A 17989-nucleotide genomic window follows, 5' to 3' on the forward strand; every position below is an offset into this window, starting at 1 on the left:
TGCACCTAGAGCCCGTGCTCCGCAACAAGAGAAGCCACCGCAATGAGAAGCCCATGCACCACAACGGAAAGTAGCCCCCGCTCACCGCGACTAGAGAAAGCCCACATGCAGCAACAAAGACCCAACGCAGCCAAAAATAAATAAAAATTTAAAAAAAAATCCAAATCCCTCCAAATACATTGTTTTACCAATATTTTTAAAGTTCAAGATATAAATAGAGATCCTCTTAATCAATTAACATTATCTTATATATGTGTATATGCCGTGCATTGAGAAAATAGGAAATGCCTTATTTTTTATTGGGAAGTGGAAACTTTTGGCTTCCAGCCTGCCACTAAACATTGCCTGGTGACATTCAAATCATGAGCCTCACAGTGGGCCTAGGCCTGATCACTGCATGTCTGCAGCCAGCTGTGCAATCAGGTCTCTGGCATCTTGCATGATGGAGGGTATCTCTGAGCCATTCTCAGTCACCTGGGTTCCGAACAGGAACATCTTCCTGTCATTTCCCACCTCAGATAACGCCAAAGCTTCATGGATATCTGTAATGTGATAGGCTGCTTCAAGATCCTTCACCAAGAATGAAAAAAGAATTGAGAAAAAGTTGGTTATTTTGCAATCTTTTTGGATAGATACATTTTTTACTCTCATTTATTGCTCTCAATGACCCCACCTCCATTCTAATATGGAGGATACTGTAATCCCATTACTATGATCTTAATGACTGTTTGAATATAATGATTTTCATTGGAATTATATCAGCATTTATGAGCTATCATCAAAAAAGTATGTTCTGGAATGAAGTTAAGTCAATATAATACCTTAATCAATTTCCTAAACAGTGCAGTCAATCTGCTTCTAATTTTGTTTTTCCATTTTTATCTTTATTTTCCTAAGATAATTTTTAATTTGTCTTTAACAATAGAAATTTGATTCATTAATTCATTGGTTATTGTCCATATCATATTTTATTGATTAAGCATTTGCCAAATGTGAGTTTTCTTTTGCAACCATTATTTCTACTGAACAAAAAATTTTGGATCAAATTTGGGGGGATGGAGGGAGACAGAGAAGGGATAAGGGAGGAAGTGAATTTAGAAAATAAATAGTGCGTAAAGGAGGCTGAGAGGGGAGGGACAGGTGGAGGGAAAGAGGACAAGATGGAGAAGTGGGGAAGGCTTAAAGGACGGAAACCCACTGGGAGAGGCAGAGAGAAGAGAGATTAAAATGAGGAGACAGAAAGCATGTGTTTATGCTGCATGCCAAGGTCAAAACCTCCCTGAGGTCAAAATGCCAAGGTCAAAACACATTTCTTTGCCTCTCACACATCAAGAATTATTTATGCAAATGACCTCTGACATTCCCTCTCCTAAATACATACACAGATTCAGTTACAGTTTTTAAGTCCTTTGCAAAAGTTTAAGTATTTTCACTCCTAAAATTGCATTTGTATTTGGCTTTTTGTTGTTTCATAGTGTTCTCCCATAACTTTAGGGCATCATCTGGAAATAGTCCAATATTGTGTCATTTTTTTCTTGTACCAATATGAACCTATCAAATTCCATAACTGGGAGCCTGTGAGACTTTTCCTGATGTGGTATGATTACCTTTCTGGTCCTCCCAATATATTGCCTGTCTGAAACCTGAATTCACTTATTCCTAGAGCCTGCAGTGAATTTTGCAACTGTGTTAATGAATCTAGTAACATGTGGACAATGTTTCAAGTTAAAAAAAAAAAGTCACTGATGGAATTGGAGAGGAAGAAAATAGGAGAAGGAGGGTGTTGCATGGGAGGAGGGGCTCCTTGTAATGATAAAAGCACATCAGGGATAAATATCAGGTGCATTCCACACTTACATAACTGAGCCTTAATAGAGATCATCACTCAAAGAGTAAAGATAGTAAGATGACGTTTTAAAAATACTTATGTAATAACTTGAACCAATGAGTCATACAAAAGAATAAATTACTTTGGCCAAGGAGTATCAACCAAGATGCATTAAACTTAAACTAGAATATCCAAACCTTTTATTATTAAACCCCAGAAAAAGTTATAAATTTGACACCAAATGGCTCTGTTTATTCAATTTGATGAAGAGATATAAACCACAAAGGAGAGTATTGCTAAATTTTACTATTAAAAATGAAAACCTGGGACTTCCGTGGTGGCACAGTGGTTAAGAATCCGCCTGCCAATGCAGGGGACACAGGTTCGAGCCCTGGTCCGGGAAGATCCCACATGCCACAGAACAACTAAGCCCATGTGCCACAACTACTTAGCCTGCGCTCTAGAGCCTGTGAGTCACAACTACTGAGCCCGCATGCCACAACTACTGAAGCCTGCATGCCTAGGGCCCATGCTTCACAACAGGAGAAGCCACCACAATGAGAAGCCCGAGCACCGCAACGAAGAGTAGCCCCCACTCACCACAACTAGAGAAAGCCTGCGCGCAGCAATGAAGACCCAACACAGCCAAAAATAAAAATAAATAAATAAATTTATTTTAAAAAATGAAAACCTATGTATTAAAAAGAGAATCATAAACAAAGTAAAATGATAAGCTAATAGATTGCTGGAGAAGATATGTGTAAGGCATGTAACAGACAAAAGTTTTTCCAAAGGACATGAAAGACTCCTCCAACTCAAAGGAGAAAAGATAAACACCGTAACAGGAATTTGGGGAAAGATATTAAAAGATAATTCACAAATGTGGAAATTCATTTCAAAGAATGAAACTAATTTGAAACTAATAACCAGTGAACATCTGAAAAAATGTTCAAGCTCACTAGTAATTAAGGAAGTGCAAATTAGAATAATAAGATAAAATTTCATCCCCATGAGACTGGCAAAAATGAAAGTTTGACAAACCAAGTACTGACAAGGATGTGGAGCTATAAAAACTGTCATGTACTGCTGGTAGGAAAAATAAACTGGTTCAATATCTTTGGAAAGCAACTTGGTAATATCTAGCAAAATCGAATATGGACAAATCCAAAACCCAGCAATTCCTCATGCACTAGAGAAATATTGGTACACATCAATGAGGCGACACATACATGAAGATTCACTGTAGAACTGATTTTAACAATAAAACATTGGAAATAAACCAAATATCCAACGAGAAAATGGTAAAGCCGTGGTACATTCATGCCATGGAATACTACACAGCTTACTTAAATGTACCAGGATCCTCTAACTCTTTACAGTTTGTGGTACTTAAGATGCTCATTTTAAAAAAAATCTCCAGCTATTCTTTTAGAAATAATCTTCTGGACTAGCATCTATGCTGGACTTTAATATAGGCTCCCACTTTTAGATCGTCATTTGTAATTATTTAGTTTACTTCCATAAATATTCACCCATAGAAGTAGTGGAAGAAATGGCAGGAACTGAGCTCTCTTATGACTGGCAACCCTAGCAATTAAGAGAGGGGTTTTAGCATTACAGGCATACCTCAGAGATATTTCAAATTTGGTTCCAGACTACTGCAATAAAGTGAATACTGCAATAAAGCTAGTCACATGAATTTTTTTCTCTCTCAGTGCATATAAAAGTTATGTTTACACTACTGTAGTCTATTAAGTGTGCAATAGCATTGTCTAAAAAAAGTGCATACCTTAATTTAAAAATACCTTACTGCTAAAAAATGCTAACCATCATCTGAGCCTGCAGCAAGTTGTAATCTTTTTGCAATAGTAACATCAAAGATCACTGATCACAGATCATCATAACAAATATAATAATAATTTTAAAAGTTTGAAATATTGCAAGAATTACCAAAATGCTACACAGAGACATGAAGTGAGAAATGCTTTTGGGAAAATGGTACCTATAGACTTGCGCGATGCAGGGTTGCCACAAACCTTTGATTTGTAAAAAACACAATATCTGCAAAGTGCAATAAAATGAGGTATGCCTGTACAATGCTATAGTCTAATACCCTTTTTAACTTTCTTTATTGTAGTAAAATACACGTAAAGAAATTTGCCATATTAACCAATTTTAAGTGTACAGTTCAGTGTACAGTTAAGTACATTCACATTGTTGTACACCATCCATCTCCAGAACTCTTTTCAACTTGTAAAACTGATACTCTGTACCCTTTAAACAATAACTTCCCGTTCTCCCTCCCCCAGGCCCTGAAACCACTATTCTACTTTTCATTTCTATGAATTTGACTACTCTAGGGACCTCATAAAAGTGTAATCAGGGACTTCACTGGTGGCGCAGTGGTTAAGAATCTGCCTGCCAATGCAGGGGACACGGGTTCGAGCCCTGGTCTGGGACGATCCCACATGCCGTGGAGCAACTAAGCCCGTGCGCCACAACTACTGAGCCTGTGCTCTAGAACCCGCGAGCCACAACTACTGAACCTGTGTGCCACAACTACTGAACCCTGCATGCCTAGAGCCTGTGCTCCGCAACAAGAGAAGCCACCGCAATGAGAAGCCCGTGCACCAAAACGAAGAGTAGCCCCCGCTCGCCGCAACTAGAGAAAGCCTGCGCGCAGCAACGAAGACCCAGTGCAGCCAAAAATAAATAAATAAATAAATAAATATTTTTTAAAAAGTGTAATCATACAGTATTTGTCCTTTTGTGACTGGCTTATTTCACTTAGCATAATGTCTTCAAAGTTCATCTATGTTGTAGCATGTGTCAGAATTTCCTTCTTTAAGGCTGAATAATATCCATTGTATGTATATATCACATTTTGTTTATCCATTCATCTGTGGATGGACACTTGGGTTGCTTCTACCTTTTGGCTACTGTGAATAATTCTGCTATGAACATGGGTGTGCAAATATCTGTTTGAGTTCCTGCTTTCAATTCTATTGGTTATATACCCAGAAGTGGAATCACTGGACTATATGAAAACTCTATTTTTAATTTTTTAAGGAACTGCCATACTGTTTTTCACAGTGGCTGCACCATTTGACATCCCCACCAACACTGCACAAGGGTTCCAGTTTCTTCATGAATGTTTAATATTTTAATGCATGTGTGTGAAATAAATTCAGGTCAGGCTAATTGATCTAAAACTACTTCTTTATACATATTAAACACTCAAATATTTTGTAGAAATCAATTCAAAAGTCAATAAATGTTTACTGAATTAAATTCAACAGGTAGATTGGTTCAAGATGGTGGAGTAGAAGGACATGCTCTCACTCCTTCTTGCGAGAGCACCGGAATCACAACTAACTGCTGAACAGTCATCAACAGGAAGACACTGGAACTCACCAAAAAAGATACCCCACATCTAAAGACAAAGGAGAAGCTGCAATAAGATGGTAGGAGGGGCGCAATCACAATAAAATCAAATCCCATAACCGCTGGGTGGGTGACTCACAAACTAGAGAACACTTATACCACATAAGTCCACCAACTGGAGTGAAGGTTCTGAGCCCCACGTCAGGCTTCCCAACCTGGGGGTCTGGCAATGGGAGGAGGAATTCCTAGAGAATCAGATCTTGAAGGCTAGTGGGATTTGATTGCAGGACTTTGACAGGACTGGGGGGAAACAGAGACTCCACTCTTGGAGGGCACACTCAAAGTAGTGTGTGCATCGGGACCCATAGGAAGGATCAGTGACCCCATAGGAAACTGAACTAGACCTACCTGCTAGTGTTGGAGGGTCTGCAGCAGAAGCAGGGGGTGGCTGTGGCTCACCACGGGGACAAGGACACTGGTAACAGAAGTTTTGGGAAGTACTCCTTGGTGTGAGTCCTCCCAGAGTCCGCAAATAGCCCCACCAAAGAGCTGGGTAGGCTCCACTGTTGGGTTGCCTCAGGCCAAAGAACCAACAGGGAAGGGACCCAGCCCCACCCATCAGCAGACAAGCGGATTAAAGTTTTACTGAGCTCTGCCTACCAGAGCAACACCCAGCTCTACCCACCACCAGTCCCTCCCATCAGGAAGCCTGCACAAACCTCTTAGAGAGCCTCATCCATCAGAGGACAGACAGCAGAAGCAAGAATAACTACAATTCTGCAGCCTGTGGAATGAAACCACATTCACAGAAAGATAGACAAAATGAAAAGGCAGAGGACTATGTCCCAGATGAAAGAACAAGATAAAACCCCAGAAAAACAACTAAAGGAAGTGGAGATAGGCAACCTTCCAGAAAAAGAATTGAGAATAATGATAGGGAAGATGATCCAGGACCTCGGAAAAAGAATGGAGGCAAAGATCAAGAAGATGCAAGAAATGTTTAACAAAGGTCTAGAAGAATTAAAGAACAAACACCTAGAAGAATTAAAGAACAAACAAACAGAGATGAACAATACAATAACTGAAATGAAAAATACACTAGAAGGAATCAATAGCAGCATAACTAAAGCAGAAGAATGGATAAGTGACCTGGGAGACAGAATGGTGGAATTCACTGCCATGGAACAGAACAAACAAAAAAGAATGAAAAGAAATGAAGACAGCCCAAGAGACCTCTGGGACAACATTAAATGCAACAACATTCGCATGATAGGGGTCCCAGAAGGAGAAGACAGAGAGAAAGGACCCAAGAAAATATTTGAAGTGATTATAGTCAAAAACTTCCCTAACACGGGAAAGGAAATAGCCACTCAAGTCCAGAAAGTGCAGAGAGTCCCATGCAGGATAAGCCGAAGGAGAAACATGCTGAGACACATAGTAATCAAATTGACAAAAATTAAAGACAAAGAAAAATTATTGAAAGCAGCAAGGGAAAAATGACAAATAGCATACAAGGGAACTCCCATAAGGTTAACAGCTGATTTCTCGGAAGAAACTTTAAAAGCAAGAAGGGAGTGACATGACATATTTAAAGTGATGAAAGGGAAGAACCTACAACCAAGATTACTCTACCAGGCAAGGATCTCATTCAGATTTGATGGAGAAATCAAAAGCTTTACAGACAAGCAAAAGCTAAGAGAATTCAGCACCACCAAACCAGCTCTACAACAAATGCTAAAGGAACTTCTCTAACTGGGAAACACAAGAGAAGAAAAGGACCTACAAAAACAAACCCAAAACAATTAAGAAAATGGTCATAGGAACATACATATCGATAATTACCTTAAACGTGAATGGATTAAATGCTCCAACCAAAAGACACAGGCTCACTGAATGGATACAAAAACGAGACCCATATACGTTGCCTACAAGAGACCAACTTCAGACCTAGGGACACATACAGACTGAAAGTGAGGGGATGGAAAAAGATATTCCATGCAAATGGAAATCAAAAGAAAGCTGGAGTAGCAATACTCATATCAGATAAAATAGACTTTAAAATAAAGAATGTTACAAGAGACAAGGAAGGACACTACGTAATGATCAAGGGATCAATCCAAGAAGAAGATATGACAATTATAAATATATATGTACCCAACATAGGAGCACCTCAATACATAAGGCAACTGTTAACAGCCATAAAAGAGGAAATCGACAGTAACACAATAATAGTGGCAGACATTAACACCTCACTTACACCAATGGACAGATCATCCAGACAGAAAATTAATAAGGAAACACAAGCTTTAAATGACACAATAGACCAGATAGATTTAATTGATATTTATAGGACATTCCATCCAAAAACAACAGATTACACTTTCTTCTCAAGTGTGCACGGAACATTCTCCAGGATAGATCACATCTTGGGTCACAAATCAAGCCTCAGTAAATTTAAGAAAACTGAAAACAGATCAAGCATCTTTTCTGACCACAAAGGTATGAGATTAGAAATAAATTACAGGGAAAAAATGTAAAAAACACAAACACATGGAGGCAAACAATACATTACTAATTAACCAAGAGATCACTGAAGAAATCAAAGAGGAAATTTTTAAAAACCTAGAAACAAATGACAATGAAAACACAACGATCCAAAACCTATGGAATGAAGCAAAAGCTGTCCTAAGAGGGAAGTTTATAACGATACAATCCTACCTCAAGAAACAAGAAAAATCTCAGATAAACAATCTAACCTTACACCTAAAGGAACTAGAGAAAGAAGAACAAACAAAACCCAAAGTTAGTAGAAGGAAAGAAATCATAAAGATCAGAGCAGAAATAAATGAAATAGAAACAAAGAAAACAATAGCAAAGATCAAGAAAACTAAAAGCTTGTTCCTTGAGAAGATAACCAAAATAGATAAACCTTTAGCTAGACTCATCAAGAAAAAGAGGGAGAGGACTCAAATCAATAAAATTAGAAATGAAAAAGGAGAAGTTACAACAGACACCGCAGAAATACAAAGCATCCTAAGAGACTACTACAAGCAACTCTATGCCAATAAAATGGACAACCTGGAAGAAATGGACAAATTCATAGAAAGGTATAACCTTCCAAGACTGAAACAGGAAGAAACAGAAAATATGAACAGACCAATCACAAGTAATGAAATTGAAACTGTGATTAAAAATCTTCCAACAAACAAAAGTCCTGTACCAGATGGCTTCACAGGTGAAGTCTATCAAACATTTAGAGAAGAGCTAACACCCATCCTTCTCAAACTCTTCCAAAAATTGCAGAGGAAGGAACACTCCCAAACTCATTCTACAAGGCCACCATCAGCCTGATACCAACACCAGACAGAGATATTACAAGAAAAGAAAATTACAGACCAATATCACTGATGGAAAAATCAGAATATGGATGCAAAAATCCTCAACAAAATACCAGCAAACAGAATCCAACAACACATTAAAAGGATCATACACCATGATCAAGTGGGATTTATCCCAGGGATGCAAGGATTCTTCAATATACGCAAATCAATCAATGTGATACACCATATTAACAAATTGAAGAAGAAAAACCATATGATCATCTCAATAGATGCAGAAAAAGCTTTTGACAAAAGTCAACACCCATTTATGTTAAAAACTCTCCAGAAAGTGGGCACAGGGGGACCCTACCTCAACATAATAAAGGCCATATATGACAAACCCACAGCAAACATCATTCTCAATGGTGAAAAACTGAAAGCATTTCCTTTAAGATCAGGAACAAGGATGTCCACTCTCACCACTATTATTCAACATAGTTTTGGAAGTCCTAGCCACAGCAATCAGACACGAAAAAGAAATAAAAGGAATACAAATTGGAAAAGAAGAAGTAAAACTGTCACTGTTTGCAGATGACATGATACTACACATACAGAATCCTAAAGATGCCACCAGAAAACTACTAGAGCTAATCAATGAATTTGCTAAAGTTGCAGGATACAAAATTAATGCACAGAAATCTCTTGCATTCCTATACAATAACAATGAAAGATCAGAAAGAGAAATTAAGGAAACAATCCCATTCACCATTGCAACAAAAAGAATAAAATACCTAGGAATAAACCTACCTAAGGAGACAAAAGACCTGTACGCAGAACACTATAAGACACTGATGAAAGAAATCAAAGATGACACAAACAGATGGAGAGATATACCATGTTCTTGGATTGGAAGAACCAATATTGTGAAAATGACTCTACTACCCAAAGCAATCTACAGATTCAATGCAATCCCTATCAAACTACCACTGGCGTTTTTCACAGAACTAGAACAAAAAATTTCACAATTTGTATGGAGACACAAAAGACCCCCAATAGCCAAAGCAATCTTGAGAAAGAAAAATGGAGCTGGAGGAATCAGGCTCCCTGACTTCAGACTATACTGCAAAGCTACAGTAATCAAGACAGTATGGTACAGGCACAAAAACAGAAATATAGATCAATGGAACAGGATAGAAAGCCCAGAGATAAACCCACGCACCTATGGTCAACTAATCTATGACAAAGGAGGCAAGGATATACAATGGAGAAAAGACAGTCTCTTCAATAAGTGGTGCTGGGAAAACTGGACAGCTACATGTAAAAGAATGAAATTAGAACACTCTCTAACACCATACACAAAAATAAACTCAAAATGGATTAAAAACCTAAATGTAAGACTGGACACTATATAACTCTTAGAGGAAAACATAGGAAGAACACTCTTTGACATAAATCACAGCAAGATCTTTTTTGACCCACCTCCTAGAGTAATGGAAATAAAAACAAAAATAAACAAATGGGACCTAATGAAACTTCAAAGCTTTTGCACAGCAAAGGAAACTATAAACAAAATGAAAAGACAACCCTCAGAATGGGAGAAAATATTTGCAAATGAATCATCGGACAAAGGATTAATCTCCAAAATATATAAACAGCTCATGCAGCTCGATATTAAGAAAACAAACAACCCAATCCAAAAATGGGCAGAAGACCTAAATAGACATCTCTCCAAAGAAGACATACAGATGGCCAAGAGGCACATGAAAAGCTGCTCAACATCACTAATTATTAGAGAAATGCAAATCAAAACTACAATGAGGTATCACCTCACTCCTGTTAGAATGGGCATCATCAGAAAATCTACAAACAACAAATGCTGGAGAGCGTGTGGAGAAATGGGAACCCTCTTGCACTGTTGGTAGGAATGTAAATTGATACAGCCACTATGGAGAACAATATGGAGGTTCCTTAAAAAAGTAAAAATAGAACTACCATATGACCCAGCAATCCCACTACTGGGCATATACCCAGAGAAAACCATAATTCAAAAAGACACATGCACCCCAGTGTTCATTGCAGCACTATTTACAATAGCCAGGTCATGGAAGCAACCTAAATACCCCTCGACAGACGAATGGATAAAGAAGATGTAGTACATATATACAATGGAATGTTACTCAGCCATAAAAAGGAACGAAGTTGGGTCACTTGTAGAGACGTGGATGGACCTAGAGACTGTCATACAGAGTGAAGTAAGTCAGAAAGAGAAAAACAAATATCATATATTAATGCATATATGTGGAATCTAGAAAAATGGTACAGATGAACCGGTTTGCAGGGCAGAAATAAAGACACAGATGTAGAGAAGAAACATGTGGACACCAAGGCGGGGAAGTGGTGGGATGAATTGGGAGATTGGGAATGACATATATACACTAATATGTATAAAACAGATAACTAATAAGAATCTGCTCTGTAAAAAATAAATAAATAAAATAAAATTAAAAAAAAATAAATTCAACAGGTATTTGTTGAATTCCTACTATGTACAAGGCATTATGCTAGGTTTTACAAGGGACACAAAGGTAAATGATAGTCTCTTTTCTCAAGGAATTTACTGCTGCCCCTTGGTATCTGAGTGGGATTGGTTGCAAGACCCCAGCAGACACCAAAATCTGAGGATGCTCAAGCCCCTTACATAAAATGGCATAGTATTTGCAAATAACTTATGCACATCCTCCCATATATTTAAAATCATCTCTAGATTACTTATAATACCTAATACAATGTAAATGCTATGTAAATAGTTGCCTGTGTGTGGCAAATACAAGTTTTACTTTCTGGAACTTTCCAGAATCTTTTTTTTCCTGATCCACGGGTGGTCGAATCCACAGATATAGAGGGCTGACTGTATAATCCAATAGATCTAATAGTATAAGTTGAACTGAACATACAACATATTATTGAATATCTTGCTATTAAAAGTAGACATTTCTACTTCTTGTATTAATAATAAAACTATTGAGTACAATTTTTATTTGCACAAATTTTTACCTGTTTGTTTGCAAACACAACCAGAGGAAGGATTGGATTTGTCCCAATTAGTTGATGAAGGTGCTTCTTGGCTTCAGGTAATCTGTTGTGATCTGCTGAATCCACCACAAAGATTAGCAGCAACCCCTTGGACAGGTACATTTCCCAACAAGAACGGAAAGGTTCGCTGCCACCAACTACAAAGAACAGTAGAGAAGGAAGACACACACACAAACCTCAGAAGAGTCCACTGAGGGGGGCAGGAAAGACACATCTTGATAATTTCTGGACACTGGATACGTATTCTGATAAAAGACCTCTGTGAGACTCTACCCAATTCTTCGAACAACTTGAGCGATGTTACTGGGGAATTTATTGGTGGGAATATTTACCCTCCACATGCGGGTCACTCATTCTGGAACACAAAGGACCAGCATAAAGATCTTAAATTTGTACTACAGTGGATGCCTCCTGATCTGTTATACACAGCAGCCACGATGGCCAATGCCTGTCTGTCAGGTATAGCTCAGCAAATGGGAGTAGGCTACTAAAATAATTCAGGGTGGTGGGTTAAAACACATATTTCTCTAAAATAAGTTTTAAATGGACTGATTTAAATGTCATAGGCTAGCCTCACTTGCACAACTTTTTTCCTTTGTCAAAATCCCAGAACTAATTTCCTCTCTTAATCTTGCACTAAGAGTTAATATGATCCTGTGGGCATTCAGGAATACTTGCCTCAGAAAAAATTCCTTTGGGTTATTTCACTCTGCTGATTCTTCCCAGAAGAAACTTTTTGGAATGATAATAATACATACACAATGAATTCAGTTTTTATTTTTCTCCTGGGACAGAATATGACAAACAATGGCCCACAGCCTAAATCTGGCTCACTGCCTATTTTTGTACAGCCCACGAACAAAAAATGGATTCTACCTTTTTAAATGTTTGGGGAAAAAAAGAATACCATTTTGTAACACATGAACATTATATCACATTTGGATTTCAGTACAAATAAAGTTGTATGAGAACACAGGCACGTAGATTTGTGCACATATGGTCTCCGGCTGCTTTCGCAGTACAACTGCAGGGTTGAGTAGCTGCACAGAGCCCGTGCGGCCACAAAGTCTACATTAGCTATTCTCGAGCCCTCTGCAGAAAAAGTGTGCAGACTCCTGTTGTAGGGACTTAACAATACCATTTAAAAAACTAATAGGAAAGGGTGTTGATTTGTCTTTGCTTTGTTTTCTTTTGTATGGAGAGCCAGGCTAGTCATTCTTTGAAGTATTTTGTGTTTTTAATTTTTTTAAAGAATGTGTATAATCCAAGTAATTCATATGGTTTTAACACATGTAGTTTAAAGATGAATGAACATGTCGTTCCCCATGTTTTTGGCAACACCATGACATTTCACCTACATAGGGATTGCTATCTTTTAGTTATTAACTTCCAACTTAACAGCAGTGTAGTTGAGAACAGTTTGTATGATGCATCCTCTTTGAAAACTTTGTTACGACTTGCTGTATGGCACAGTAAGCGGTCATTGTTGGTAATTGTTCTGTGAGTGTTTGAGAAGAACGTGAATTTTAACTTTTGTATGTGGCTAAAATTGTCTAATTGGACAATTTTATATTATTCACTAGATCAAACTTGTTGACTGTGTTCAAATTTTATATATCTCTGCAGACTTTTTTTCTCCTTGATCTTATTAATAATTGACAAAGATATGTTGAAACCCCTCACTCCAACGGCAGATCTGTCCATTTTTCCCCTTAACTGGAGTTTTCTTTTTTCTTCCTATCTCCCTTTCTTTTTTTCCTTCCCTTTCCTTTCCTTCCCTTTTTTCTTTTCACTTTTTATATTTTGAGACTTTTGTTAGCCATCCATTTCATTAAAAATATTATTTCTTCCATAGCTTCTGGGGAAATTGAAAACTCTATTCTTAATAATGCTTTTATCATAAAGATTTGCCTGCAGGTTTACCAGTTTCTCTGCACACCATTTTCTCTTCGCAACTGAATGAAAGCAAAAATTCACAGCATTTTACTTGCAGACTGGAGGTGGGGTACAGAAGCGGGTACAGAAAACTCCCAGTTTTCTGGCTTGAGCATATTGATGGGTGAGGAGACATTTACTGACCAGTTGGATTACAAGGGAAAGGAACAGATACGGAGATATATCAAACATTTTGTCTTGACGATATTAGGCTTGAGAGGCCAATCAGACAGCCAGGTAGAGTTGTCAGGCAACATTTGGATATGTTTGGTGGAGAGATAAATTTGGGAGTCATTAGCATATAGATAGTATTTAATGTCAAGAGGAAAGATGAAATCATCCTAGGAGAGAGTATAAAGAGGAGACAAGAGGATCGGATGCAACTTTGGGGTACAGCAATATTTTGAGAGGTGGTGACTCCAGAACTGCCAGAGGAGGGGTTTCTGGGTTGCCATCTGGTTACAAGAGGTTTGGAGCTTACCTCTATTTGCATTTGCAGAGAAGGAAACACACTGTATTTACTTAGATTGCATTTATATTTGGGGTAGTAAGGGAGGAGGGAGGCTGTTATAGGACAGGTGTGAAAGCCTTCGTCTCAACTCCCCTTTATCACCACCACTGCAAAAAGAAAAAAATAAAAGAACAGAAAGTGATCCCCACACTGTACTCAAGCACTAAACTACACATGCATTCTGAAAATCTAGGAAAATCTGACCCAGTGTTTCATTTCACAAGGACCCAATGTTGATAACATTAAATCTGGCTTAAGGTATAACAATAATGTGGCTATAGGCTATCGGTTATCCCCAGAACTACTGAGAAAGACAGCTTACTCTCCAGGAACTCCAACTGGCTGTCTTCAGTGCTGATGCACACTGCATTGAAACCTTGGGTTGGTGCCACGCTGTGCTGGACTCTGTTTAAAGCTAGAGAGTGGAGAACACTGGTTTTTCCTGCTCCACCCAGGCCCAGCACTAGGATCTGCTTATTTTTCTCCTGCGAAACAAAAGATAAGTCAATAAAGCTATGCTATCAGGGCCTGGTTTTCCTGGCTCCTGGCAGTGTGCCTGCCAATAATATTGTGGAATTGTAAACCAGAACAAAACTTCGTAAAAAATTTAATAGGACAAACTGTACCAGTCAGTTTGTATTTTATATAATCAGCCATCAGTTATGTGATATTAATTGCATACCCCCTCTCCATCCCCCAACTCCTGGTCAATCTATCAAATAAATACTTTATATATATATATCAGGATTTATGGGAGGTGCCATATTTTCAGGGTCAATTTTCAGACTTCACTTTGCTTCCTGAGTTCACGTCTATTGGAGACTGCAACAGAATTCAATTTGTTGTATGGGGTCTTGGGGCCTACTTGTTCCATGTACTGACTTTGCCACTGAGCATGTAAGCATCTAAGTTCTCATATTATTAATCTGTCTTGTCTTCCCAGTTGAATCACTAGATTAAAAGCTCTTAGGGCAAGGTTTACCCTCATAAATGAAAAGGCGAAGATTATAGAAACTGTTAAACCAGTTCCAATCATAATTGAGTATTTTAAAATCTGATGCTAAAACCTGATGAACTAGATGTAAACTTTAGGAAGAAGCATTCAACCAACAAGTAAAATTTTATGACAAGTGATTGAGGGGCAAGAGGGCAGGCTGGTATGAAGACAGAAATAGAAATTTCAGAGTGCTCAGAAAGGTGACTTTTAGGGTACAAACTTTAATGTAAACAGTAATAAATGAGCAACAATCCAGCCAGAGTACTCACAGGAATTCTATTTCTCAAACAGCCTACTAAAGAGATTTCTCATGTATAAAAAAACACTAGTAAATGTCTTCAGTGGCATTCGTTTAAAAATAATAATCTTATACATTTCTGCTTGAACACTAAATGTTGACATTAGACTCAGACTGGATTTCTGTTTAAAAAAAAAAAAAGTGATCCTAAACAGCACTAAATGTCTATCCCACCTCCAACCTCTTTTTTTTTTTTTTTTTTTTTAAATATATAAGATCTGTGTAAAAGTAAGATGTTTTAAGGTCTGGTCTAATAGGGTCTTGTGTACAGGGCAGCATTTAAGAAACCTGTGTAGTGAATAACATAATGTTTGTTTTTGGAGTGAATTCTTGATGGCTCTTAAAGCAAAAGGTATTTCCATAGGTGTTTCCTCTCTCCATCCCTACTTCCTCCCCGTTCCCTCTTACCCACACCTAAATGTCATAGTGTCATTCTGAGAGAGCGATGGTAAGGAAGAGGGACTTGATGCATGAAGGGGATGCTTTAAAGCAATGATGCCACCAAGAACTGGCTGCAAGATGTGGATTGTGTCCCCCTCATTATCTCCACCAATGGCTCTACTCAGGCTATCCCAACATATTTCATCAGTTCCAAGATGCTGTGTGGTTTTTGTTTTTTGTTTTTTTCACATTTTAACATCTCTGAAATGACGACTTTAAAATCTATGGTATGTCATATTTTGGTTGGCAGCATTTTTTTTCTTTGTTTGTGGTACCTAAAATAATGGCACCTTAGATCCTATGAAATTTTGTGAATAAAAAAGTTCCCTACTCCCTTTCCAACCATATCGCTGCTCCTAAACCCCTAGAAACTCTGCAGTCACTGATGCTTTACATTTTGCTTATTTTTTAGTCTAAAATACAAGCCTCCTCATGTTTATAATCTCTTAAGAAAAGCTGGGGTTACTGTAAACCAGGAGTTCAGACCCAAAATGTGATTCTCAACACCACTGTTCCTTGCAAAAGTTATTCATTTAACTATATGTGAACCTATGTAGTCTGTGTTTTACCAGAGATCAAATCTCCATTAATAATTCACATTGTTTAGAACCAGAAAGCAGCTCTGAGCTCAGGAACTCCAGGAGCACAGAGCCCAGTGAGCTGATCCAAATAATGCCTGTTTTTCCTTCTTCCCCCTCAATTTTTAAATCGTGGTAAAATACACAACATAAAGTTTACCATCATAACCATTTTTTAACATACGGTGATATTAAATCCATTCATAATATTGTGCAACCATCACCACTATCCATCTCCAAAACTGTTCATCTTGTACTCTACTCATTAAACTCTAACTCCGCAATCCTCCTTCCCCCAGGCCCCACCATTCTATTCTCTATGATTTTGACTACTCTAGGTACATCATATACGTGGAATCATAGGTATTTGTCCTTTTGTGACTGCAATGCCTGGTTTCTGAGACCTCTCAGTTAAACCTTTGTGCCCGTCCCTTCTGGGCGCTGGTGGTCTGAAAACAATGGAAGTAGTAACCTCAGCACCCACAGAAAATGTCCAGAGGGACCCAAAACACATCCTGCACAAATTCAGGAACCCTGCACCTTCCCACATGGAACTTAGGAACAGAAAAGACTGGGAGAGAGAGCGCATGTGTGGTGAGGGTTTGGGGCTGGTTTCAGTGTCGTGGGCGGACTGGGAGCTAGCGTTGGGCGTCGGACAGAGACGGGGCTGGAAAGAGGGCTGTTCCCCGCGCTCCCGTGAACCCGACTAAGGCCTCCTCTTCAACACTAGACCTGACCTTCCTCAACACTAGACCTAGACCTTGGACGCAGGGTCGGGGTTAAGGGTGAGAGCGGGCAAGGAGCTGGGGAGATGGCGTTCGCAGCTTGGCACACCCGTTCCATCCGCGGGTACAAGGCCTGCACACGAGACCGGATTCCCGCCGGCGCGAGAGCCGGCGCTCCGGCCAGAACGCCGACAACGGCCTTGGGTGAGGGTCTGAGGCACCCTTCTCTTACCAGCAGCTCCAGCGGGGGCTTTGCCAACGTGCTGCTCTCCTCCTCTTTCTCTTCTTTTTCCGTAAATTGTTCCTTCCCTTTCTCCGTCTCCCGCCCTTTCCTCTTTTCCTCTTCTTTACTCTTACTTTTCTCCTCCCTCCCCCTCTCCTTTTCTTTTTCCTTAATTTTCTCCTTCTCCGCCTCCTTATCTTTCTCCTCCTTTCCTTTTCCCCGAATTTTCTCTTTCTCCGGCTCCTTTCCCTTCTCTCTCTTCACTTTCCCCCTCTCCATCCCCACCACCCTTGTTTCCGTCCCTCCCCCCACGCGCCCGCGCGCTGGAGCTGCGGTGCGGGGTCCCGGCAGGAGTGGCCCCTGCGGGGGACGCAGGGAGGAGACGCAGGTCCACGCAGCGTACAGCGCCCCCGCGGTCACCGCGCTGCCCCGAGGGGCGACGGCATCTCGCGCTCGCTCGCTCGCAGGGGGCTGCACGCAGCAGATTCGCCGAAGCCTGGGGCGGTAGGCGAATTGGAGAGGGTAAGGCGAGGGTAGCTAGAGGAAGGGTCGAGCCCAGGCGAGGGGGTCTGGGACGCCCGGCCTCGGGAGCTCGGAAAGACCAGTCAAACAGGAAAAGCGTCCCCAGATGCCACTTCCTCGGGAGCGCGCGCTAC

At 39.5% G+C, this 17989-nt stretch overlaps 1 protein-coding gene across 2 annotated transcripts; it reads right to left on the bottom strand.

Moving 5' to 3' along the window:
* Positions 1-229: 229 nt before the first annotated feature.
* Positions 230-17612, bottom strand: ARL9 (ARF like GTPase 9). 2 transcript variants are annotated; one of them, XM_068542198.1, is made up of 4 exons: positions 17343-17612; positions 14394-14556; positions 11587-11762; positions 230-570 (listed from the first exon to the last, which is right to left on the bottom strand). In XM_068542198.1, exons 1-4 carry the CDS (start codon positions 17610-17612, stop codon positions 391-393), a joined length of 789 nt encoding a protein of 262 aa, XP_068398299.1. In that variant the 3' UTR covers positions 230-390. The 2 variants fall into 2 exon arrangements, with proteins under 2 accessions (XP_068398299.1, XP_068398300.1); XM_068542199.1 differs by lacking the exon at positions 14394-14556 and having other exon boundaries at positions 17343-17425.
* Positions 17613-17989: the final 377 nt, after the last annotated feature.

The sequence above is a fragment of the Eschrichtius robustus genome, chromosome 4 (genome assembly GCF_028021215.1).
Source record: "Eschrichtius robustus isolate mEscRob2 chromosome 4, mEscRob2.pri, whole genome shotgun sequence".
Taxonomy (NCBI): Eukaryota; Metazoa; Chordata; class Mammalia; order Artiodactyla; family Eschrichtiidae; genus Eschrichtius; species Eschrichtius robustus.

Bases quoted from the DNA above. Each gene is read 5' to 3' on its own strand.
- ARL9 (XM_068542198.1), bottom strand. From the start codon at position 17,612: ATGGAGAGGGGGAAAGTGAAGAGAGAGAAGGGAAAGGAGCCGGAGAAA. The intron at 14,557-17,342 runs GTAAGAGAAGGG...TTTGTTTCGCAG, and splicing joins AGCCCCCGCTGGAGCTGCTG to GAGAAAAATAAGCAGATCCT. The intron at 11,763-14,393 runs GTAAGCTGTCTT...TGTTCTTTGTAG, and splicing joins CCAGTTGGAGTTCCTGGAGA to TTGGTGGCAGCGAACCTTTC.